The sequence below is a fragment of the Bos indicus genome, chromosome 2, assembly GCF_029378745.1.
Source record: "Bos indicus isolate NIAB-ARS_2022 breed Sahiwal x Tharparkar chromosome 2, NIAB-ARS_B.indTharparkar_mat_pri_1.0, whole genome shotgun sequence".
In the NCBI taxonomy this organism is placed as follows: Eukaryota; Metazoa; Chordata; class Mammalia; order Artiodactyla; family Bovidae; genus Bos; species Bos indicus.
Window position 1 is genome coordinate 128,250,764 of NC_091761.1, and position 26,525 is coordinate 128,277,288.

The 26,525-nt window shown below is 44.4% G+C and overlaps 1 protein-coding gene across 6 annotated transcripts in view; it reads left to right on the forward strand.

Annotated features, from left to right (window-relative positions):
* Positions 1-26,525, forward strand: part of STPG1 (sperm tail PG-rich repeat containing 1) — a 63,787-nt gene that overhangs the window by 9,941 nt on the left and 27,321 nt on the right. For 4 of the 6 annotated variants that reach the window (XM_070776498.1, XM_070776509.1, XM_070776500.1 and 1 more), the window contains 4 exons: positions 720-860; positions 9,488-9,606; positions 19,569-19,670; positions 24,732-24,902. In XM_070776498.1, coding sequence (XP_070632599.1) covers positions 788-860; positions 9,488-9,606; positions 19,569-19,670; positions 24,732-24,902 — 465 coding nt within the window. In that variant the 5' untranslated portion in view covers positions 720-787. Of the gene's footprint in view, positions 1-719; positions 861-9,487; positions 9,607-19,568; positions 19,671-23,371; positions 23,529-24,731; positions 24,903-26,525 lie in introns of those variants that run through there. The other 2 variants (XM_070776525.1, XM_070776516.1) reach the window with 2 other exon arrangements.

Genomic DNA, 26,525 nt, shown 5'->3' on the forward strand with positions numbered 1-26,525 from the left:
GTCTCAGTGAACTCCGGGAGTTGGTGATGGACAGGGAGGCCTGGCGTGCTGCGATTCATGGGGTCGCAAAGAGTCGGACACAACTGAGCGACTAAACTGAATTGAACTGAACTGATGATTTGCCAAATGTGTTGGTGAGGATGTCTAGCAATTGTAAGAAATTACTGATACATGCAACCACATGGAAGAATCTCAGAAACATTGTGCTAAGTGAAAAAAGAGACACAAAATGGTATATTCTATATAATTACCCATTATGACATCTAGAAAAGGCAACTATTGTGACAGAAAGCAGAGCAGTGGTTGCCAGATGCCAGAGTTGGGGGGGTGGGTATTGACTGCAAAGAGACATAGGGAGTTTTTTGGGGAGACGAATATATTTATATTTTAATTTTGGTGGTATTTTACACAATTGTAAACATTCACCGAAACTTAGAATTGTGCACTTTGAATTAATGAATTACCATGTATGTGAGTTATATCAATACGATAAATGTGTAAAATTCAAGCTTCAGGAGCTCTGTAAACAATATCAACAAAGAACACTTACAGAGTTCCAGTACAGACAGTGCAATGTGGGATTTAGGGTTGTAGAAATTGGTAAATCTCAGCCTCTACCCACAGACTTCAGTTTACCCAACAAATACATCAGAACCCAATTAACACAATTAACAAAATCGTGAAATGATTCCTACAAATGCTGTATTTTGCTGTTTCAGGTGCTTAGAGGAACATGTAGTCAAGTTTTTCATCAAACAAATGGAACATATCACAGAACTTTGCTAAGATGGACAACTCCACACAAAAAGACCAACACTCTGGCAAAAAATATTCCAGAAAGGCTAACAAAGTCCAGAAAGGTCTAGTGAACTTTATAACAGAGGTCTTTGGGAGGGGAGGAGCAAGCTCGGGACGTATGTTTATTTCAGTATGTAAGAGCAAATTTTAGGGGAATTTTAAGTGCTGGTTTATGCCCGCAAGGCTGTTCTTGAGGATATCAAATAGATTGCTTTAGTCATCCCTCCACTGCTTCGAGGGTGATGATTGGAAAGAAACTGTGAGAAGAAAGGATGGAGGGGAGAGAAGGAGGAAGAGATCTTACTTTATTTCCTAAAACTTAACCCAAGTCCCCACCATGCTGGGTTGTTGGAAAATTTGACGCAAATGACTTGTTTCAAGGTTTCGATCTTTCTCAGTGGAGAGAGGTGATGTGGTCATGGGTCACCCGTGCAGACAGGTGGGAGATGCTCTCTCTCAGCCCATGTACTCCTCTGGTTTTGTTAGTATGCACTAATCCTGGACTACACCTGGACTTGGGGAATCACGGCTGAGGCTGCACATTTTGACATCCTCACTCACTCCACCACTGTTTCTTTTTTGGGGGGTGGGCGCAGGTTATTACCACCTCCCTGGTGGGCTTCTACAGTCTCTGCTGCTCTCAGACCCAGAGCTGGACCTTTCTTCCTTCCTCCCACCTTTTGATTTATTGCTGTCTCTTTTTCTTGAATACTTTCAAATTGAAGCTTCATGTATATTCAGAAAATAAATCATAATTGTTCAGCCTAATGGTCACAAAGAAACCACCACTTACGGAGTCACTTCTCAGACCCAGAAACGGACACTCCACAGCATCCCAGAAGCCCTTATCTTGCCCCTTCATGGGCACTGTCCCTCTTCTCTGCAAGTGTCAACACCATAGCTCACCTGACTTTTAATGTCAGGTTACTTTCATTACTTTATCATTTTAATATCATTAATTACTTTAGTCTGTTTTGAACTTCCTATAAATTGGAATCATACAGTATGAACTCTTTCAGGCTCTTTTCTTCCCTCATGGTACGTTTGAGAGACGTAACTTCATGTTTCCTGTTATCAGTAATTAGCTCATTTTCACTGCTGTGAAGTTTTTCTTTGACTGAATGTACCATAATTTGTTTATCCGTTATACTATTGAAGGACATTTGGATTGTTTCCAGTTTTGAGCTATGACTGAAAGCTTTCATGACTATTCTTGTTCTTGTCGTTTGGGACATACGTGTATATACTTTCTGGGTCTATACCCAGGAGAATTGCTGGGTCACAGTGTGTTTATGATCAGCTTAGTTGATACTACCAGTTTTCCACAGTGGCTGTGCCAGTTGTACTTCCTTGCAAGCGGTGTATGAGAATTCCAGTTGCTCCACATCGTCACCATCATTTTTAGCTCATGTTTTTAAACTGTATTGTCCTTTGGTTAGTAAGGTTGAGCACTTTTTCATATGTTGGCTTATCTTTAGGATATTCTCTTTGGAGAAGTGACTGTTCAAGTTTTTTCTACTGGGTTTTTCTTCTTTTAGGCATTCTTAAAAACATACTAGAGATACATCCTTTTTGGCTATATGTAAATACCTTCCCTGGAGAAGGCAATAGCACCCCACTCCAGTACTCTTGCCTGGAAAATCCCATGGATGGAAGAGTCTGGTAGGCTGCAGTCCATGGGGTCGCTAAGAGTCGGACACGACTGAGCGACTTCACTTTCACTTTTCACTTTCATGCATTGGAGAAGGAAATGGCAACCCACTCCAGTGTTCTTGCCTGGAGAATCCCAGGGACGAGGGAGCCTGATGGGCTCCTGTCTATGGGGTGACATGGAGTCAGACACGACTGAAGCCACTTAGCAGCAGCAGCAGCAGCAGCAAATACCTTCCCTGAGTCTGTAACTTCCCTTTACATTCTCTTCAGTTCAGTTGCTCAGTCGTGTCCAACTCTTTGCGACCCCACGGACTGCAGCACGCCAGCACTCCCTGTCCATTGCCAACTCCCGGAGTTTATTCAAACTCATGTCCATTGAGTCCATGATGCCATCCAACCACCTTATCCTCTGTTGACCCCTTCTCCTCCCACCTTCAATCTTTCCCAGCATCAGGGTCTTTTCAAATGAGTCAGTTCTTCACTTTAGGTGGCTAAAATATTGGAGTTTCAGCTTCAGCATCAGTCCTTCCAATGAATATTCAGGACTGATTTCCTCTAGGATGGACTGGTGGTGTGCTAATAAACAGAGGCTCTTGATTTTACTATAGCGCATTTTATTAATATCAGTATTTCCCCTTTTAGTTAGTATATGAAAGTGAAATTGTTGCTCAGTCGTGTCCAACTCTTTGCAATCCCATGGACTGTAGCCTGCCAGGCTCCTCTGTCCATGGAATTCTCCAGGCAAGAATACTGGAGTGGGTAGCCATTCCCTTCTTTAGGAAATCTTCCCAACCCAGGAACTGAACCCAGGTTTCCCTCAACGCAGGCAGATTCTTTACCATCTGAGCCACTAGGGAAGCCCCTAGGTAGTGTTTATGTCTGTCCTATTTAAGAAATCTTTGCCTATCTCAAAATAGTTTTTTTCTAACAACTGTATTATTTTACCTTTCATATCTAGACCTATGATTCACTTGGAGTTGTGTGTAGGATATGAAAATGTCCAAATCTATTGTTTCCAATATGTATATCTAATTACCCAGCCCCATTGATTGAAAGAGCGTTCTTTTTCGGCCACTCTGCATTGCCATCATTGTTGTTAACCTTGTCTATGTATATGCAGGTCTGCTTCTGTATTCTTTAGGCTGTTCAAATACTACCCTTAATTACTGTAACTATGTAACAAGCTTTTTTTTTTTAAGTCTAGTAGCATAAGTCCTTCAACCGTGTACTATATTTATCTTGGCTACTCTTGGCTGCACTGAATTTCCATACAAATTTCATTATTGATTTCTTTCTTTATGGCTACACTGGGTCTTGGTCGCTCTGCATGGTTTTCTCTAGTTGTGTGAGGGGCAGCTGTTCTCTGGTCGTGGGTGCAGGCTTCTCACTGTGGCGGCTTCTTGTGGAGCACTGGTTTGGGCTCAGTGTTTGCAGCAAGCGGGCCTAGTCGCTCCTCGGCTTTCGGGATCTCAGCTCCCAGACCAGGACTGATCCCATGTCCGCTGCAGTGGCGGGTCCCTCCATATAAATTTTGGAATCAGCACATTAATGTCCTAAAAAAATCCCTATTGTCTTTTTGATTTAGATTGCATTGATTCTGGAAGTCATGTTAGGGATAATTTACATCTTTACAGCATTGAGTTCTCCAGTCCACGTATATCCTTTCTTTTATCTAAGTCTTCTTAAATTTTTCCCAATAACGTTTTATAGTTATCTATGTAGAGGACTTGCATATCTTCTATATATCTGTTCTAAGCATTTGATTTTTATACCATTGTAAATAGTACTATTTTTATTTCATTTTCTATTGCTTGCTGCTGGTACCAAAATAAAATAAATTGATTTTTTTTTATACTGACCTTGCCAAATTCAGTTATTATGTTTAATACATTACCTACAGATTCTTTTGAAATTTCTCCATATACAGTCTTATCATCTATGAATAAAGACAGCTTTATTTCCTTCTTTTCTCATCTTATATATTTTTATTTGTTTTTCTCAACCTCTGCACTGGTTAGAGTCCTTCAGTAAAATGTTGAACAGAAGCAGTTAGCCTGGTTTCATGCTCTATCTCAAGAGAAATCTTTCAGAATTATGTTTGCTATAGGATTTTGTCATCGATACCCTTTATCAGATTAAGGAAATTTGCTTCTTTTCCTAGTTTGCTAGGGTTTTCTTTTAATCATAGAACACTGAGTTTTATAAAAGGCTTTCTCCATCTACTAAACAGACACTTTACCACACAAAAAAAGGATAAACATCAATTAGCATATGAAGAGATGCTCAGCATCATTAGCCAATAAGCAAATTAAGGCCACAGTAAGATGCCTTTACACACCTCGTGGAATGGCTGGAATTTGAAAGACTGCCCCTTGTCACTGAGGATATGAAGTAACAGTAATTCTTGTACGCTAATAGTGGAGGTGTACAAAAGTGCAACAAGTTTAGAAAGAGTTTGGCAGTTTTTTAAAAAGTTAAAGTTATGAAAGTGTGTTGGTTGCTCAGTCGTGCCGGACTCTTTGCGACCCCATGGACTGTAGCCTGCCAGGCTTCTCTGTCCATGGGATTCCCCAGGCAAGAATACTGGAGTGGGTTGCCATTTCCTTCTCCAGGAATCTTCCCGACCCAGGGATCAAACCAGGGTCTTCCTGCACTGCAGGCAGACTCTTTACCGTCTGAGCCACAAGGAAGCCCTTCCCCCCAAAAATGTATAATCATCCAGACCCAAAAAAGTATATATTATGTGATTCCATTCTGCATCTGTGGAGATGATCATATAGTTTTTCTTTTCTAGTCTGTCGATATGGTGAATTACATTGATTTTCAAATGTTAATCTATCAAATGACGGATGAACCTCATTTGATCATGGCGTACCATCGTTTTTTGTATACTGTTGAGTTTAATTTGCTAACATTTTTATAAGAATTTCTGCATGTATATTTATGAGTTAATGATCTATAATGATTCCCCCTCACCTCCTGCAGTAACTCTGTCTGGTTTTGGTGTCGAGGTAATAAGTGGCCTCATAGAATAATTTGGGAGACTTTTTCTGTTCAGTTTTCTAGAATAGATTGTATAGAATTGATAGGTGAAGGGTTCTATGAATGTCAGTGTGGTCAAGTTAGGTAATTATTGTCAAGTCTCTATATCTTTATTGATCTTCTACCTACTTGTTTAAATTATTGAGGGAGGGATTTTGAAATCTCTGACAAGTATTGTGGACTTTCTATTTCTTCATGCAGTTCTATCATTTTTTATTTCCTATATTTTGAATTTCTTATTATTGAGTATATCAGAGTTTAGAATTGTTATATTCTTTTTCAGAATTGAATGCTTTATCATTATGAAATTACTATACCCTCTTTATTGCAGGTAATATTTTTTGCTCTGAAATCTGTTTTGTCTGACATTAATATCTAGCTTTGCTTTGATAGGATAGTATATCTTTTACTCATACCTTTACTTTTAACCTAATCCTGGGGTTGTATCAATATTTAGAGTCTGTTTCTTGCAGACACCTTGTAGTTAGGTCTCCCTTTTTTATCCATCTCAACCATCTCTGTCTTTAAACTGGGATGTTTAGACTCTAAATTTAATGTGATTATTGGTGTGTGAGCTTAATCCTACCATCTGTTAGCTTTCTATTTGTCTCACCTGCTCTTTCTTATAACTTTTTAAAAAGACTTTGGTTGCGCTGGGTCTTTGTTGTGGCATGTGGGCTTTCTCTGGTTGTCGTGAGGGGGCTTCTCTGGCTGCAGAACACAGGCTCTTCTTCAGGCTCAGAAGTTGGAGTAGACAGGCTTAGTTGCCCCAGACATGTGGGAATATTAGTTCTCCAACCAGCGATCCCCATATCTCCTGCACTGGAAGGCTGATCCTTAACCACCGGACCACCAGGGAAGTCTCAGCCCCATCTGTTCTTTATTTACATTTTCTGGATGTTTCTGTACTGAATATTTTTTTGTTTGTTTGTTTCTATTTCTTTCCTTTGTTGGCGTTTTAGGAATAACTCTGCAGTGCTTTCATAGTGCTGCTTTGGAGCAAGGATTGCAAACTTTGGCCACTTGGGCCCGATTGGACACGCTGCCTGTTTCTATCAGTAACATTTCATTGGAACATAGTTAAGCCTGTTTGTTTACGTGCTCTGTGGCTCTTTGTCTCTAGAATGGCAGAGCTGAATGGCTGCAACGGAGACTATCCAGCCTGCAAAGCCTTAAATATTTACTATCTGGCCCTTAGAGAAAACGTTTACTGATCTGTACTATAGAGTTTATAATGTACATCTTTAATTTTATCAAATTCTACCATCAAATAATATTATTACACTTCATGTACAGCAGAAGAACCTTACAACAGTATATTTTTAGCTTTTCCTTCCTTGCCTTTGAGTTGTTGTTGTCAAACTTCTACATACATTATAAATGCCATATTAGTGTTGTTATTGTTGCTTTAAATAGTCAGTTAGAAATGATTCAAATATTATATTTACATCTAAATGTATCCATTTATACTCAAGGTTCTATACTTTGCATTTACCTACATATTTACTGTTTCCAGCACTCTTCATTCCTCTACGTAGTTCCAGATTTCTGGCTGCTATCATTTTTCATTTGCCTGAAGGACTCCTTTCATTTCTTATAGCTCCAGTTTGCTGGTGATTAATTCTTTCAGTTCTTCTGTGTCTTCAAAAATATTTTGCATTCATGTTTAAGAGATATTTTTACTGGGTACAGGATTCTAGAGTGACAGTTTTCCCCTTCTGGTATTTTACAAAAGTTGTTTCTGACAGTAAATATATTTGTTCCTTTGTGTATAATGTGTCTTTTTTTTCTTCTGCCTGATTTTAAGATTTTCTACTTCTTTTAAAAAGAAATTTGATTATTATGTACCTTGATATAGTTTAATTCTTATTTCACGTGCTTGAGGGTCACTGACTTTCCTGGGTCTGTGGGTTTTTTTATATCAAATTTGGAAAATTTCAGCCACTTTTTTCTTGAAATATTTTTTTCTAGTTCCTCTCTCCCACCTTGCTTCTTTGGAGAGCCCAGGTACATGTATATTAGTTCCTTGACATTTGCACATCGCTCACTGATACTCTGGGTTTTTTTTTTTTTTTTGTCCTTTTTCTCTCTGTGTTTTGTTTTGGATAGTTTCTATTTCAACATCTTCGAGTTCACTCTTTTTTCTGCAGTATCTAGTCTACTGTTAATCTTATCTTGGTTTTCGCTTAGTTGCTAAGTCATGCCTGACTCTTTCGACTCCATGGATTGTAGCCCACCAGGGTCCTCTGTCCATGGGATTTCCCAGGCAAGAATACTAGGGTGGGTTGCCATTTCCTTCTCCAGGGGATCTTCCCGACCCAGGGATCGAACCCAGCTCTCTTGCATTGGCAGGTGGACTCTTTACTGACTGAACTGCCAGGGAAGCCCCTTATCTAGTGTATTTTTAATCTCAGACTTTTTCGTTTTCACCCTCAGGAGTTTGATTTGGATCTTCTTTATATCCTCCATGTACCTTCTTAATGTGTTCAATCTTTTTTCTAGCTTCTTGAACATATCGAATACAATTATTATTGTCATAATGTTTTATTAATAATGTAATAATGTTCTTGTGTTCTATCATCTATGTCATTTCAGAGTTAGATTTAATCACTTGTTTATTTTTTTCCTCATTGTGAATTGCATTTTTTTCCTTCTTTGCATGCCCATCATTTTTTTTTTTTAATCAAATGCCAGATAGTTTTACCTGTTGAGTACTGTATGTTTTAGTAGTCCTATAAATTGTTATGCTTTGTTCTGGGATGCAGTTAAATTACTTGGAAACAGTTTGACCTTTGCAAGTCTTGCTTTTAAGTTTTGTTAGCTGGAACCAGAGCAACACTTAGTCCAAGGGTACTTTTGCCCTGGGCTTCCCAGCTGGTGCAGTGGTAAAGAAGCCATCTGCCAATGCAGGAGAAACGCAAGAGACAAGGGTTCGATCCCTGGGTCAGGAAGATTCCCCTGGAGAAGGAAATGGCAAGCCACTCCAGTATTCTTGCCTGGAAAATTCCATGAACAGAGGAGCCTGGCAGGCCACACAGTCCACGGGGTCGCACAGAGTCTGGCGTGACTGAGCGCACAGCACACAATTCTGCCCTATCTCTGAAGCAAAACCCTTCTGCATATGTTCCTTTTGTTGCACGAATTGTGAAATTTTCCACTCTGACTTGGGGGACGGGAACGGCTGCTGTTCCCGGTGTTCAGGCCTCGTTGTCCCACTCTGATGTTTCTCAGCGGAGTCTTTTCCCAGCCGTGTGGAGCTTTCTCGCGTGCCTGTGCTAATCGACTCTGAAGAAACTGCTCGAGGGGGCCCGGTGCAGGCCTCAGAGCCCTTCCTCTGTGCAGCTGTCTCCTCTGCACCATCCGTGGGGAGTGGGAGGGAGAAAAGGGGGAGTTCATCTATCACTGACACCTCACAATCCAGATGGATAAAAACTTAACTTGTTTTCTACAAATGGTCCTCTTCTGCTTTTTCTCCCCAAGTCTGCTCAAAGCAGAAACTTAAACTTACATTTGTCTTGCATTGTGTCCTGAAGAGTGGCCAGGAGCCCCATTCTGAGATTTATCAGCCTCTCTGCATCTTTATGGTGCATTGCTCGCCTGTGACTGGGCTGAGGAAGAGTGAAAGCTCTCTGTTGCCCTGCGTGCTTCTCTTCAAGATTGCCCCAGATGGTTTTGTGGCAAGAATGCCTTTCCTGTCAGATCCTTCCTCTTCTCTGGGACAAAATGCTTCAGCTATGTGACGGAGTCTCACTAGTGTAAGAGCTGTCGGGGCGGGGGGGCAGAGAAGAGGGGGGCAGGGAGGGGGAGGGGAGAACACCAAAAACTTACCAAGAGGGTCTTTAAAAAAATCCAGTTTCACGTTTATCTCTTGTCCAAAGGCAGGTTTCGCTTTTATTCCACTTAAAATAAAATGTTAGCATATAGCTCTGTGTTTTGTGCACATGTCAGTCATTTTTTGTTTTGATCTCATTTTTATTCTGTTTTTATTGTTTAGGTTTTACTGCTGCGTATCCAACACAATCCTCCATCCCTTATAAATATCAGCCTTTGATAATTCCAGAATCAGAAAAAAAGGGATTTAATAGTCAAGCCAAAAGATTTTACCACAAACAGGTAATGAACTTGTCTTACTTTTAGTCCGGATTTTAGTGAGTCCGTCGCCATGACCAGTAGAGGGCAGTGTCACCCAAGGAGCCCAGCGCCCTCTACGCCGGTGCGCTCCGACCGGATTGTAAGAATGAGCTGAAAGGGTATGAAGTCCCCGGGAAACAACATGAGTTTACTTCATATGCCAGAGATTTTGTATTTTTCATTTTCATAATAATTTAAAATATACATTTCTTCTTAAATTTTTTTGGTTTCTTGGGCCATACTGAAACCAAAAAAATTTTAACAAAAAATGTATTTTTTTAATTATTATGAAAATGAAAAATACAAAAATCTCTGGTATATGAAGTAAAAAGTAAAAAACCCTTTCCTCTCTCTCTCCCCAGCCTTATTCAAAACTTGACAGGAACTAACAAGACTTTCTTCAAATAATAAACGAGCTGTGTATCTCAGGCGGCAAAAAGTCTGCCTGCAATTCAGGAACCCTAGGTTCGATCCCAGGGCGGGGAAGATCCCCTGGAGGAGGGAATAGCTACCCACTCCAGTATTCTTGCCCAAAGAACCCCATGGACAGACCATGGGATCGCAAAGAGGTGGACACAACTGCGCAACTAACACACACACACACACAATAAATGTACAATTACCTTTGTGGTGACACATCCACTCTTTTTCTTACGCTTCAACAGCGTGTATATAATGTTTATGCATTTCCCCCAGTCTCACCTTCTTTCCCAAATATCTGTGTCTCTTTTCCTCTCTGATCTGGAAGATTCTGCTTGGCTCCTGGGGGAGGTGGTCCCCTGGTAACTTGAAATTTCACTCGCTGAAGGCCCAGGTCTGACGTACTCTCCTCTCACCAGCAGGGGGCGGAAGCAACCCACAGACGCCAGAGCCTTTAAAAATCATTCCTTTATTCTAACTAGGACCTTCAGAATAGCATTCTTTTGGAGGAGTCGTCATGTCAGTTACCTTTCGCTGCATTCTAAAAATGTTTTTCATCCTACCCCCGCGGCCACGGTGGCGAGAGGGAACAGGGAGGTCTGGGTCCTGAACTCGGATGAGTCCTTCGCAAGCCGCATGCCCTTTGGCCTGTTTCCTCCTTCTTAAGCAAGAGCGCTCAGCTAGAGAATGTTTAAGTTCCTTCTACTTCTGCTATTTTAGGATTCCAAGAGAGCAAATAATATAGCGTGTGTACATACATACACACACACATATTTTTAATTACTTGTAGGTTTTCTCCAAAGGTGATAAATAAGCTATTTATTTACTCAAGAGTTTTCTCCCTTCTCTCTTATGTTTTAACTGTCCCTTTGCCTCTCCCTTTTGGTCTGGTTTTCCGTTTGTCCATTTACTGAGCATATACTGTCCATCTCTCCAGTATCTGCAGCCCGACCTCCAAGAGGTAGGGGACATAGGTATACCCTTGGGTGATTCATGTTGACGTTTGGCAGAAAACAACACAATTCTGTAAAGCAATTATCCTTCAATTAAAAAAAATTTTTTTATTAAAAAAAAAATAGCAGCCACCATTTACCGATCCCTCCTTTGTATGAAATCAGTTTTAGACCGTATTTCTAATCCTGAGAACAGTGCTAAAAGGAAGGGTTTATACTTTTAACAGAAGAAAAAACCGGGGCTTAGGGAAGTTAAATGATCCACCCAAGGTCTCACAGTGCAGGATTTGGCACATAAGAGCCCTCACATGAATATTTGCTGAATCAATGTTGAAAGAATTAGACCTCAAACCCAGGCTCAACTCACTCTAAAACCTCACGCTCTGTCCACACATGACACCACACGTCCCTCCGTGGCCTGCAGAGTCATCAAGTCCATCTGTGACAGGGAGCCAGCGCTCACTGAAAAGGCCTCCCCCAGACAGACCAAGCTCAAAACGGGAGAGTGTCACGTGTGTAGGCCCCGCCTGATCACGGTCCGAAGACTCAAATCCAGGGATGTGGATGATCTGGTTTTTAAAGTCTGCATTTTCAACTACTATTGAGAAAGTAGAAATTTCTACTTTCTACTTTGTAGAAATTGTTCTCCTGAAGGAATCAAGGTGCCAGCCAGCCAAAGCTATAGGCAGCATCTGATATAGAGAGAAATAGCTCAGAAATTTGATTCATACTTTTTAAACGAGGTCGTGCTGGTTCGACAACGTGAAAACGTTCATCTAAGCATTTGAAAGCATTTTGTAAATAAGTATGGAACTTTATGAAAAGGGCATGGGATCCATAAACCAGGTCCCCGGAATTCTGTTATTAGCTACGTGGCTTTAGACTACTCCCTTGACTTTTTGTGGGCTTCAGTTTCCTCATCTGAAATATACAATTCAGGTTATTATAATTTTTTAGGTTCTTTAAGCTGTAAAAACAGGAAAAAAAAATACCTTAATCCACACTCACAATTCTCATTCTTCCTGAAGAAACTTGAGCATTGAGAAGCTAAGAATCCTGTTTAACATCGCCCAATAATTTAGCGAGGCAATACAAATTAAAAGCAGATTTTAAAACTCCAGTGTCTCACCACCCTTCTTATAGCATTAATTGTACACACCCTGGGCTTGATCTCATAACTTGGTTGTGTCCTCACATCAGGCCTGTGACCCATTTAGTACAACTTTAACGCAGACAATGAGTGGCCTCTGAAACGTGCACTTACCTTAATCAGACTTCTGCAGAGAGACCTCAGAGTGCCACAGCCCAACTCGAATTCCCCGTAAGAATCTGACTGCTGGGTACAAGGAATCCTTCCTGAGCTCGGTGTCTGGACTGGCAGTTTCGGCTGCTAGGAGTGAAGTCTGCTTCCCCAAACATTTTACAATTATTTACAGACTCTGCACGCATGAAGAGACATGCCTAATCTAGGACCAAGCCTAGCCTAGCAACCCGAAGGACACTTTCCTCCCCTGCCTCCCCAATTCTGTCCCCCTGTCACCGTGGACTGTGGTCACTATTTCCCAAGCTGGCTAACACTAAGGACACCCACTGAAAGTCTTTGCATCTCCATTTCCTCATCTCAAAAATAAGGATGTTATATTCATCTAGGTAGGCCCTTGCCAGGGATTCCTATTCCATAATCCTAAACTTGATTGGCACAGATGAATGGGTACTGGTATTATACAGACACCCCTCTTCGGGTAGGGTGTGCGTGTCCTACCAGTAGCCACGATTTTAAAATATATGTTAATTTCAGACAGAGCCTGACAGCAAATCCACCCTCCTCGTGGTAAGCAGAACTGTGTTTAATTGTGATGAAATTGTGAAAAGTGAGCACTGTTCGCTTATTACCTGGATCAGGCACCAGACCAGGGATATTTCACATGTCAGAGATTTTTCAATGAAAGGAAGTTCAGTTTGCAGAGACCACCTTGTTCAGGGGGATAAGCCCCCCTACACGTGCCCTCCGTTGCATGCTTGAAGCCGCAGTGGGCTCTGCCTGACCTTCCTGCTCTGGAAGCCTCTCCTCTACATCAGTCACCAGCACCCCTTCCTCAGGGGTCTGCAGGGCACATGGGTGGGAATAGCAAACCCTTGGCCGACACAGATAGCACACCAGGCTCCCCTTGAAGATGTGGCATTTCTGACCTCATTTAATCCCCGTAATCACCATGAGCTAAGTCCTACCATTATCCCCACTTTTCAGATAATGAACCCCGAGACATAAAGAGGGTTAAGTAACTTGCATAGCCAGGGTCAGGTGGACTGAGGACCACCCAGGAGGCAGGTCCTAGCTCCCAGACTGTTTCCCGGCATCTTTGGGGGAAGGGGAGGTGGGTCATGGGAGGGGGAGCGGGAGGAATGGAGAACGCACCCCCTCCCCTGAACGCCCCCCACCACCTTCAGTTTGGTGGGGCGGTAATGGATGTGCACATGTTATCAGTGTCCTTTCCAGGCCCCAGAGCCCCTCAAAAGTCAGTTGAATGAGTGGCCCCATCTCAAGTCCAGGCCTTCTCATCGAGTCAGGGTAACTCATGCCATCCACCTTACATTGTTTCGCCACGTCACCTCTGTTCTGTTCCTAGAACGTACATACAGGCTGCCAATCAGTCGTGCCTGTATCCTGGCTCCTTAGCCCAGCCCTGGCCCTCAGCAGGCTTGAGTGTGTGCTTGCTGAATTGAGTTTTTGCCCACATTCCACTTGGGATTTCCAGGGACTGCTAATGAGCTGACACTAGATTCAGTAAGGAGGCACACATGCTCAGTTGCTCAGTCACGTCCGACTCTTCGCCACCCCACGGACTGTAGCCCACCAGGCCCCTCTGTCCATGGAACTCTCCAGGCAAGAACACTGATGTGGGTTGCCATTTCCTTCTCCAGGGGATTTTCCTGACCCAGGGATCAAAACCATGTGTCTTGGGTCTCCTGCGTTGGCAGGCAGGCTTTTTTAGCACTGTACTACCCGAGAAGCCCTAACAGAGAGGAGGGCTCTGCAAGAGAGGGCCAGGGGTGCTCAGAGCTGAGGCCCATGTAATCTGATGCTTTGAAAACGCAGGTTTGGCTTCTCTTGTCTGTGTTTCCAACCCAGCCAGGCCAGTGATGGGCAAAGAACTTTGATGGCAGACATTCGTGTATGGAGTTGGGAGGTGGTGGGAAGGAAGGGGAAGAAAGCAGAAAAGAAGAAGGGTGTCTTATAAGGGGCACATCTCAGAACTGTAGACAATTTGAACCAGAAGGGCTTCAGTGACCCCTGAATCTCTGGGCACAGCAGAGGGGGCCCATCTGTGACAGCATCCCGTGCTGATGCCCTTTGGTGGAGCAGGTAAAAAAGAGTCGCTGCTGCTTTTCTTTTTTTAATGATTTTTTTACATTAATTTTTATTGGAGTATAGTTGCTTTACAGCGTTGTGTTTCTGCTGTACAGCAAAGTGAATCAGCTGTGTGTATACATATATCCTCCCTTTCTTGGATTTCCTTCGCATTGAGGTCACCGCGGCGCACTGAGCAGAGTTCCCTGTGCTGTGCAGCGGGTTTTCATCAGTTATCTATTCTGGACACAGTATCAGTAGTGTATATACGTCAATCCCAGTCTCCCAATTCGTTCATCCCCTGTGCTTTCCCCTTGGAATCCATACTTTTGTTTTCTGTGTCTGTGTCTCTATTTCTGCTTTGTAAATAAGATGCTCTATACTAATTTTTTCAGATTCCACATATATATGTTAATCCATAATACTTGTTTTTCTGTTGCTGCCTTACTTGAGTTTGTATGACAGTCTCTAGGTCCATGCATGTCTCCGCAAATGACCCAATTTGTTCCTTTATATGACTGAGTAGTATTCCATTGTATATAGGTACCCCACACCTTCTTTATCCCTTCCTCTGTCAGTGACACTTGGGTGGCTTCCGTGTCCTGGCTATTGTAAGGAGTGCTGCAGTGAACATTGGGCTGCATGTATCTTCTCAAATTATGGCTTTCTCTGGGTGGGGAATTGCTGCTTGAAGCCGCTGCCAACTCAGGCCTCCTTTCCCTGGACTCCTCATGGAGGCCTAACCCTAGATGCAAACCCTAGGTCTTGACACCCACACTTGCCTCTTCGCAGGTTCACAGATGAGGAGACTGAGGCCCAGTGAGGGGACGTGCCCTGGGGGCAGATGCTGGCTCTCCTGTCTGCTGGCCTGTGCTCGCCTTGCCCCTGTGGTCACATGAGCCTGTATTCTAGCCTTCGATGAAGTCAATAGGTAGACGGATGCTTTGTCCCGAGACCCTGAGACCAGAGGCATTTGTAAAAGGAGCTTGCTCCCTCTGGAGCCCCACATTTCTGTGCAGTTTTGCTGGTGGGTTACCACCGGCCGGGGCTCTGTCTCCCCCTGCAGTGTGTCGTCCTCCTGTTGTATACCTCCAGCCCTTCAGCAGAAGCCTAGTTTCTGCTCGTCTAGTGTGCTCCTGAGAACACAAGCTAGCCACCCCTAAGCTGACCAAAACAGGGTAGACATCCCTGAAGGCTCAAAAGGCAGCTCTGGTGGGAGCTTCGGCCAATGATCCAGCAGAGACCACACTTTCCAATCTGGAAATGGCTTGGCAAACCTGAAAGTCTTGGTTGGACAAAGCCTATGAAATCAAGACTAAAGAACCCAGGTTGTGTGCAAATGTAACTGGCTCCAGCTTGTGGTCACTAGCCTCTCCCATACCCCCCATACCCTCCACGGTGAGGAGGTCAATGCCCAGCTCCCTCTCTTCCCCTTCTCCTCGTCACCTCCTTAAATCTGTCCCAAAGTCAAATGAACGTTGATCTGTGTCCGGCCCTTGGCAAGTGCTAAGGCTGCCCACGGGACTTTGTGTGTGTGTGCATGCTCAGCCCCTCAGTCGTGTCTGACTCTTTGCAACCCCATGGACTGTAGACCACCAGGCTCCTCTGTCCCTGGAATTTTCCAGGCAAGAATATTGGAGTGCTTTGCCATTTCCTGCTCCAGGGGCTCTTCCTGACCCAGGGATTGAACCCTCTTCTGTCTCCTGCATTGGCAGGCGGATTCTTTACCACTTTGTCACCTGGGAAGCCCCTCCTTCAAAAGGGTGCTTAAAGTACATTTCCACCCAATGTGGCCCGTGTGTCTTGGGTGGGGGATGGGAGGACATTGGCCAGCCATTTCTCACTCCATCCTTACTCTGAAGGTCTTTGAACCCCAGAGGGAAGGCCTTAGTTTCACTGAGGCTGTTGTGGACTAGTAATGATGAAGCTGATGGGATGTCCATCAACTCATTCAATCCTCACACTGTGATGCAGACCCAGGGGAAAACAGGTGTAGTCCTTGCCCAGATCTTCTCTTGTAACAAACACTCAAAAAGCAGTCAGTAGAGCTCAAATGAATAGTTCTCTTCCCTTCTCCCTCCATATACCCATTTTATTGGATTGGTTTATTGGATTTTCACCTTCTTGGTTTTCATCTTGGCCAAGAAGCCAAGGGCTGGCTGAGTTTACACCAGCTTTGACTTGGGTTCTTGCTCCTTGGGAGATGCTGAGAGGTCAGAACTCATCCACATCCTGTGATGTTAGTCGTATAAACTGTTATCCCAGAAGTGAAAGACTGGACTGGCATTTCCCTCCCGGGGAGCGGTCTGCCACCTCTAACATTTGTTGGAGAACACTTAAATTCTTTGCAGCTGGACCTTTCCCTCTGGGCAGCTTGGAAACCTACTCGGTGTAGAGCGCCGGTGGTGGTGTGTTGGTAAACCACCTCTCCCCTCCACAAAGAAAAGTCCTGATGTATAGCATTTGCCAAAGTCTGTGGTGTAAACACCCCCACCCTGGTCAGTTTCAAGCTACCACTAGCAACGTTTCTGAATATTTAAGTCACCCGTATGAGCCGCCACCAGCGAACTTGCTGCCTGGAGGCCCCTTCTAGGATATTCACTAAGTGCAGACAGACAGCACGCTCTCCCTGCAGGGTAAGAGACAACAGTTCTCGTCCTGTTTGTCCTAGACGCAAACCAGTTTTGCAATGTGGTGCAATTAAAATATGATTAAGGCCCAGTAGGGTTGTCAGATTTAGCAAGTAAAAATACAGGATTCCTAACAAATTTAGAATTTCAGATAAATAACAAACTGTTTTGTATAAGTGTATCCCAAATATTGATTGGGCCCTAGTTATACTAAAACAGTGTTTTATTGTTTATCTGAAATAGACATTTGACCAGGCAGGGTGGGATGGAGCAGCCTTGCAGGCTTGCTCTTTGGCTGGCAATCCTAACCCCTCAGACTCACAGAGGTGGGCAGAAAATTCTTGTGGGCTGATGCTGGTGTTGGGAGTGTGGCAGGAGACTGGGGTCTGGAGAGGTACAAGACTCTTTCTTCTTTAAACCTAGAAAAATCACATTTCCTGCTTCAGCTTTCCCTCCCTGGAGGGACTCCGGAAGCTACAAGGTACCCAAAGGCATTTAGTGCAGCATCTTCAATTTACATGTGAGGAAACTGAAGTCTAGAGAGTTCAAGATCACTTAGCTAGTAGCCGCACCGATGCTAGAATTCCTGACTCCAAACTCAGTGGGACTGTTTTTCCTTCTGTCATGCACATGTTATCCCACACTCGTCTGAGAGTTAGTTTGTCTTAATGGTCAAGAGCAGACTCTCCTGGATTCAGATTCGGGCTCTGACCATTACTAGCTTCATGACCTTGAACCTCATCCCTTTGGGTTCTGTCTTCTCATCTTTAACATGGGGATTAAATGTGTGAGTTTAGAACAGTGCCCGGCACTCAGTGACCACCAATAAACACGTCCGTCCTGCAAACAGCCCCCTAGAAAAAAGCCTCTTTCTTGTTCCTCTTCCTGTAGCCCCTCACATCGTACCCACAGGCCAGGGTTCTGGTTGGGCTACATCTCCCTGCAGCCTGCCTCACCCCCCACCCCGGCAGTCAGCCCCCACTCTGTCCACTAGGGATCACCTTCACCTGCAAGGTAGGAGTCAGCCTCCATGCCCCCACCTCAACAGAGCAAGACTCAAAGGCTTCACTGCATTTAAAACAGCACAGGAGAACCTGCTCTGTGTGTGTGGTTTTGGTTTTTGTTGTTCTTCTTTTTTGAACACTCTGCATGCTTGTTGCAGCATGCGGGCTTCTCTCACTGTGGTGCACAGGCTTCTGCAGCGCAGCACTGGCTCAGTAGTTGTGGTGGGAGGACCTAGTTGCTCCAAGGCACGTGGAATCTTAGTTCCCCAACCAGGGATTGAACCCACATGCTCTGCACTGGAATGTGGATTCTTAACCACTGGACTACCAGCGAAGTCCCAGAAGAATCTGTTGACAGCCCCGATGACCACATCCTTATATTAACCCATCATCACACACGGCTGGATCCAGACTGGAGAGTCCGGGGAGGGCCCCATGGGGACTTGAGCTCTCTTTCTGCTCTGTGAAAGGCAGTAGGGATGGCTGGGGACAAGAGGAGCCCGGGTGGCAGACCTTGGAAGTAGCGAGGAGAATCAGACTGCTCAGGTTTAAATTTATGCTTCCCCATCTATTAGCTGTGGCCCCAACATCTCTGGGCCTCACTTTCGTTATAATGGACCCGATAATATTTCTACTGCAAAAGGCTGTACACCGTCACGTAACACTGAACTCAGGCGCCGCCACTGACAGCAGTGGGACCCTGGGGCAAGTTCATCTCCGTGGGCCTCAGTGTCTCCATCTATAAAATGGGGGCATCCCTTTCTCATTGGAGATTAAATGGGACAACCTTTGAAAAGCTCTTGGCACCAAGGAGGCACCCAGTAAACCCTCGAGACAGAGGAGCATCCTTGTCATTTCACGTCACTTGTTTGGCCAACTTCTGTCAACATTTACCTCCCCCTGGTAACCAGCACGGAAAATGAGATGCAAACCCAATTAACTGCAGCAGCAGAAATGAGCTTAGAAATCAAGCTTTTGTTTCGGTGTAACACACCCACATCACTGAGCACTTGAGCCCCATGAGCCCACCTCTTTTTGTCTGAGAGTTAGAGATGGTCTTGTTTGGGATGAAGGTGGTTTTTGTTTCACTTTGCTTTATAAACAGAAACACTCCCTGGTTTCTCCTTTGAAAGGCTGGGGAGGAAGCTGAGTCAGGTGGGGTGTGGTGAACGTGAAATCGGTCACCCTTCCCTCGCCCTGGATTTGGCGGACCCATCAACCCACGCTCACCTGCACAGCCGCTGATGCACTCGGGATCCGTTTTTCTGCTCGTGCGTCTGTTGGCACGCAGAAACCATAGCATCGTCCTAGAATGCAGTACAGAGTAGTGGAAAGAACAAGGGCTGTGGTTGGTGGGGGTGGGGGGTGGCCCCAGACCTGAGCTGGAGTCCCAGCCCCGGCACTTGTGAACTTAGATGGTGACTGGGCAGGTCAAGAATTGGTGGAGCTGGGCTGTCATCCGGGAGGCAACATCTCCGCCTGTCCCAGAGGATTCCAATGAAGCTTAGGGTTAAATGGATGTAAAACTCGCAGAAAAGCACCGTGGATGGAAAGTCTTGCGATGACACCATGCTCTCTTCCCTTTCAGGATGATATCCCAGGCCCGGGGTTCTACAACGTCATTCATCAGTCCCCTGTGTTCGACAGCGTGTCGTTGTCCAAGAAAGGGACATGCACTTTCCCTTCTATGGTGAGAACCTTCTCTGAATAAGGGCACTAATCGCTCAGTACTTTGCTTCCTTCATGGCTTAATCATATATTGGACATCCGGGCCCTTCTCTCCAAAGACCTGTGGTTCTAATTAGGAGAGTAATGGTCTGCCCAGGTTTCATGCAGGTAAACTGGAGCCTAGATCTTTAAGTAATTTTTTTCCCCCACTGCTACCCACTCCCTGAGTGGGAAGAGAAGCTAGAAGCATATTCAGAACCTGATCACCAATTTTGTCAGCATGGAGTGGACTCCCAAACCAAGACAAAATTCTTATGATGCATCTTGCCCCAGCAGGACTTTTTACACCTCTTAGTCTAACTGGGTTATTCACGTTACTGAGAAATCTGACGGGACCTGAAAGAAAGCAGACAGCAGGCCGGGAATTTGGCAATATTCCTCTCCTCTCCATTTCTCTTCTTTGTAAGATGTGGGTCTTTATCTTTGAGGATGGTTCCAAACCTCAAGTAGCTAAATGAAGTGCCAGTGTCTCTGACCAGACCTGGGCAAGGATAGTCTTTATTTGAACATCTATCTGTTGGCAAGATAAAATAGATACAACAAGGGCAGTCAAAGTAGGGTAAGACTCGCTGAGGTAGGAAAGTGAAAAAGAAAGCAAATCCAAACTCCAGCATCAATAAGATGCCTATGCCATCTGTCCCTTTAAAAGTTAGAATAATTTCTTGCAAAAATGTATTATGATACCTGACACTGGAATTGATTTAAAACACACACACACACACACACACACACACAAAGAGGCCATTTAAGTCACACTGAATGCAGCCACTCATTGGAATTCGAGCCTGACTGAGCTGAATACTCAAGGAGCAAACTGACTTGGGAGTTAACTCCTCACTAGCTAAGATGTTCAGGCTGCGCAAGCCCCGAGCCAGTTCACGACAGCCCCCATCTACCTCCAGCCCTGTGAGTAAAGACACTACAAAGCAATGGGCCAAAGTAGTGCCATCTCACAACGGCCTGGCACTAGAGACAAGACTTAAGACCTGATCCTGACTCAGCTGTGGGTTCAACCTCGATGTGACCTCAAGCACGTCACCCTCTGTGTCCCAGTTGCCTCACAGAGTGAAGACTCCCCAGAGGCCCCGGGCAAATTGACGTTGCAATGAGTGAAATAGTCTTTGAAACTGCGGAGCCTTATAAACATGTTCAGTGTTATGATTGTTGCCACCTGAGTCACAAACAATACTTCCTGCAACACCTAGGTTTTTTCTCTGAGAGCTTTGCCGAGTAGTGGCACTGCCCGCTCCTCCCTGGTGCCAGAGCAGGTGCTGAATCAGAGCACACCATCAATTCCCTGCTAGGCTGTACGTGCAGTAACTTTCCAAATGACCAGGCTGGGCCATCTGGAGGAGAAGGAGCCCAAGGGCAGATCTGTGTGTGACAGGATCTAATCAGGTCTTTACAAAATTCAGACCAAACCCCAAAGACGCTGAGTTGTTCAGGCTTCTTCTTCCTGCTGTGATGGATATACGGGTTTATATTTATGTTTCTAAACACATGAGTTCCTGTGTCCTCGGGCAGGGGCCTTAAGTGGAGATCTATCAGGAGCTTCCCACATTTCGCCTAGTTCCTTCCAGAACTGGCCGCCAATTTCATTCCTCCACCCCTCCTTTTGCTGCCTTTCACATTTAGAGGCTCTTGTTCCCAGATCCTAGACCCTACAGGGATTAAAAGCAGTCCCCATCAGAGAGGGCTTCCCTGGTGGCTCAACGGTAAAGAATCCACCTGCAGTGCAAGTGATACAGGTTTGATCGCTGGATCAGGAAGATCCCCTGAAGGAGAAAATGGCGACCCACTCCAGTATTCTTGCCTGGGAAATCCCACGGACGGAGGAGTCCGGCAGGCTCCAGTCCATGAGGTCACAAAAGGTCAGACACGACTTAGTGACTAAAAACCACCACATCAGAGAAAGATCTGCCTTACTGATGCTGGTGTGGCCATCAGAAGCGTGACTCCCGGTGGCGCTGACCCAAAAATGCTGTGGGTCAATACATTTTAGAAACTTCTGGATGACTACTGGAGCAACTGCACCCAGCCTTTTGAGAGGACCTTTCATCTCTCTAAATTCAGATAATCTGAAGAGCTTCATGACTATACTCTATAGCTTTGTTCCAGAATTATTCACAGGACTGGGTAGGAAGTCAAATGAGGCAGGTGTGTGTGTGTGTGTGTGTGTGTGTGTGGTGGGGTGTATTTCCATGGCTTTTCTGTATATGTGCGGTGGCTTCAGTGTCTCTGGAAGAGCTATTATGTGCTGGAGAGAGGTTCACGAATGCCAGCATGTGGCCAGGTTGGAGACCGGAGGCCTGGCAATTAAAACAAAGCCAAGGCGTAGGCTGATGAGTGAGTGTCATTTCAGCTAGACTCAGGCTAATTCTGTTGTGATGCTTGATGAAACTTTGCCTCAGATGGGAATTTTTTGGAGCAGTTTTTCCTAAAGAGAATGTTAGTAGGTATTCTAAGCCAAAAAGATCCTATGATGGAAGAAGTTTGGGAATGTCTGTTTCAACACAGTTAGAGGCCACCAACACAACCTTATCTCATAGAACTAGAAGGCCAAGGAACACACTTTGGAAAATAGTGCTTTGTTTATTTTTTTTTTCAGGGGTCCTACAACATATAATATTTTAAAAGTTAGATAAATCTTGCATTTAATAATTTCACAATTAAAATGGATTTTTAAATTTCCCTAGTAGTAAACCACCTACCAAAAAAAAATAACCAAGCAAATTTATCTTCAACTGTGAAGGTGATAAATATTTTTGAAAAGATAATTTACCCCAAGAATCTGTTTTGTCCCCACCAAAAAAATGTACCTGAACTTTAAACAAAACTCACATTTTATTTAAGTTGAAATAAAACTATACAAAATTGATTTTCTTCACCAAAAACAGCATCAATATTTTCTGTATTATTCCTAGATAAACCACAAAACAAAAACACTTATTTTTGTAGGTCTGCTAGGTTTTGCTTGTAAATCAAGATGAGGCAATAGATACAGTCATGGAAAAAGACAAAAGAAAACAGACAAATCTGTTGTCCATGTCCATGGCCTCTGATCCTCTCTTGACCATGAAACCGAAGTGTTCAGTATATAAGCTGCCAAAAAGCTCATGAAGATGTAGGCTCAATAAAGGGGTGTAAACAGCAACAACCAGATGGGGGCAACAGTGGCAGGCTCTTCCATTCAAACTTTGTCTATAACGTTTTGCTTTAACTTCAGGGAAACAGCGCTTTAGCAAAACGCTCTGCCCAGCCTTCTGGGTGACTCAGGAGAGACACACTACACGCAGCAGCCCTGAGGATGGTCTGACCTTGCCACCCATCTTCCCTGGAAGTTAGAAGGAGAGCACAGGTGTGTCTGTACCGATGAGCACAGGCGGTTTCAGATAGTGATCCTTCTTGAACTAAAACTTCCCACAGGCATTTAGCAGCTACTCATTTTGTAGCTGCGGGGAAGGCAATGGCACCCCGCTCCATTACTCTTGCCTGGAAACTCCCATGGATGGAGGAGCCTGGTAGGCTGCAATCCATGGGGTCATGAAGAGTCAGACACGACTGAGCAACTTCACTTTCACTTTTCACTTTCATGCACTGGAGAAGGAAACGGCAACCCACTCCAGTGTTCTTGCCTGGAGAATCCCAGGGATGGGGGAGCCTGGTGGGCTGCCATCTATGGGGTCGCACAGAGTCGGACACGACTGAAGCGACTTAGCAGCAGCAGCAGCAGCATCTTGTAGCTGAGAACACGCGGCTGTGACTCCTCTCAGCCCATTCTTCCTCGGAATGGGTGTCTGATCCGTATCGTCTCATGGAGGTGAGAATGTTGGTTCCACCACTTCGCTAGCTGAGGAAGATTGGGGTCCTCATCTGTAAAGCAGGGATAATCATAATTTCCTTGATCCAGGCTTGTCATATGGATTCGATGGAACATCCCCTGCAAGGTACTCAGTTAACTGTTGCCCCAAATGCACAGGTAAAGTGAGTCCAAGGCTGGGGTGACCTTACTTCTGGGAACATAGATGGATCCTTGCAATTAGGAGGAGGCAGAGCTGGGACTCGAGCCCAGGCTAGACTCTGGACAGAGCGCCCCTGCTTCTGGTGGCAGGTGGTGGCCAATGACCCAGATGGTGAGAAGCATGGCCGGATGTACAGAGAGGAGTCTGGTGGGCTGCTCAGGCCTTCCCACGGCCTCCTCCGCTTTCTGTGCTTGTGTGGTTATTGACCCGTCAAGTGAAGGAAACCAAGGGCAATTTTCTCAAGCTTTTAACCATAAAATAATGAAAAAAAAAAGTTGTGTTTTTTTAAATCAGACTTCAATACTTACCATACTATCCCAGGGTAAGGTGATGTTATCTTCTAGTTTTTATGGCTTTTGTCCCTTTTCATTTGGCAAACATTGATTCTGTTTGTTTTTTTAACTGAAAATAGTTAATCATGGCTTCCTGGAAGGAGTAGGATTGGTTTCTGTTGAAAGAGCAGGAAAAAAAAAAATTGTAAGGTTTTATGAAATCAGTGGGTTGGTGGGGGATGGGAGGCATAGGGAGGAGGCAAGCCCTGGGACCTTTAAGGTGCGAGAAGCAAGCTTCTTATTTAGGAAATTCAGATTATTTAACCTTAGAAACAAGAAGTGAGAGTTTCACTCAAAGGAAAAACCAAGGTTGGAAGAAGAAAGCAGAAAGCTTCCCATCATATAAATCACCCATCAGCTGATGAGTCAAGTGTAAGTGGCCTGAAACGGGATTGGGTGGAAATGCTTTTATGGCAAAATTACTTTTGCCAAGTCCCAAACATAAGATGAATAATTCGAGTTAGTTTACAGAAGTTAACACATGTCTGAACTTGCATTTCCCAAGACAAATCCTCAAAGCCTGAGGTCATTTTATCTGCGTTACCTGCCAGGGTTTCACCTTATATGAAATATTTTTAGACCTGGTGCTGAGCACCATCTTCCTGATACCTGGCCTTGGAAGTCATAAGATACATGATAATGTGGATTCCTTTGACTTTCTCCTTGCAGTGTGCCCGACTGGACACCATCGTTTCTAAATTCCCGGCAGCTAATGCATACACTATCCCATCTCGTCTTGTTTCAAAGAAAGACTTCAGCAATTCCTGTTCCAGCATGTTCCAGTTGCCAAGCTATGAGAAAGTGCTCAAATTTGAAACCCCTGCACCAAACCAGTACAATGTAAGAACACTTCTTATGCTTCTTAGATATATATTGAGTGAATGGTTTACTAAAAATAAAAGAAGGGATGTGGGGAGCTTTGCAAAATAGCCTTTAACCCAATTGGTAAATTAGTTAGCATTTGTTGACTATGCAGTGGCTACATGAGGCTGTGCAAGGCTCTCATAGGGAATTTTCTGAACCCAGAGAAAGCTGTGGGCAACACGGAGGTCAGTATGGAGCTGTGGAAAAACCTCTGGCCCGGAAAACTCTTACTGTAGTCGCTTCTATCACAGACATGAAATTAAAAGATGCTTGCTCCTTGGAAGGTAAGCTAATATGATAAACCTAGACAGTGTATTAAAAGCAGAGACTTCACTTTGTCGACAAAGGTCCATAGAGTCAAAGCTGTGATTTTTCCAGTAGTTGTGTACGGATGTGAGAGTTGGACCATAAGGAAGGCTGAGTGCCAAAGAATTGATGCTTTCCAATTGTGGTGTTGGAAAAGACTCTTGAGAGTCCCTTGGATAGCAAGGAGGTCGAACCAGTCAATTCTAAAGGAAATCAACCCTAAATATTCATTGGAAGGACTTTTGCTGAAGCTGAAGCTCTAATACTTTGGCCACCTGATACAAAGAGCCGACTCATTAGGAAAGACTGATGCTGGGAAAGATTGAAGACAAAAGGAGAAGGGGACTACAGAATATGAGATGGTTAGATAGCATCACTGGAGAAGGAAATGGCAACCCACTCCAGTGTTCTTGCCTGGAGAATCCCAGGGACGGGGGAGCCTGGTGGGCTGCCGTCTATGGGGTCGCAGAGTCTGACACGACTGAAGTGACTTAGCAGATAGCATCACTGACTCAGTGGACATGAATCTGAGCAAACTCCAAGAGACAGTGAAGGACAGGGAAGCCTGGCATGCTGCAGTCCATGGGGTCAGACACAACTTAGCAACTAAACAACAACCTATCACATAACTTTCTGGGATGGTTTTCTCATCTATAACAGTGATTGTATTATTCACTTACTTTTTAGATTGTTACAGGGAAAATAAACTTCTATCTTTCCATATCAGAAAACTGGTTTCTTTAACAGTAGTGCTTCTCCAGGGCTTCCCTGATAGCTCAGTTGGTAAAGAATCCACCTGCAATGAAGGAGACCCCAGTTCCATCCCTAGGTTGGGAAGATCTGCTGGAGAAGGGGTAGGCTACCCACTCCAGTATTCTTGGGCTGCCCTTTGGCTCAGCTGGTAAAGAATCCGCCTGCAATGCAGGAGACCCGGGTTAGATCCCTGGGTTGGGAAGATCCTCTGGAGAAGGGATAGGCTACCCACTCCAGTATTCTGGCCTGGAGAATTCCATGGACTGTGTAGCCCATGGGGTCACAAAGAGTCGGGCATGAATGAGCGACTTTCACTTTCAGTGCTTTTCCAGTTCCCATCACTTTGTAGTCGCTTAGGCAGAACAGTGTGGTTAATGGATGAGAGATGGGCTTGGGGTCAAATCTTGACTCTGCCATTTTCTATGTGTGTGTGGCTTTGGGAAAGTCCATTAGCCTTTCAGGACTCAGTTTATTGATCTGTAAAGTGGGATAATGGGGCTATGCCCTCCCATGTGGCATTAATGGTAAAGAACCCACTTG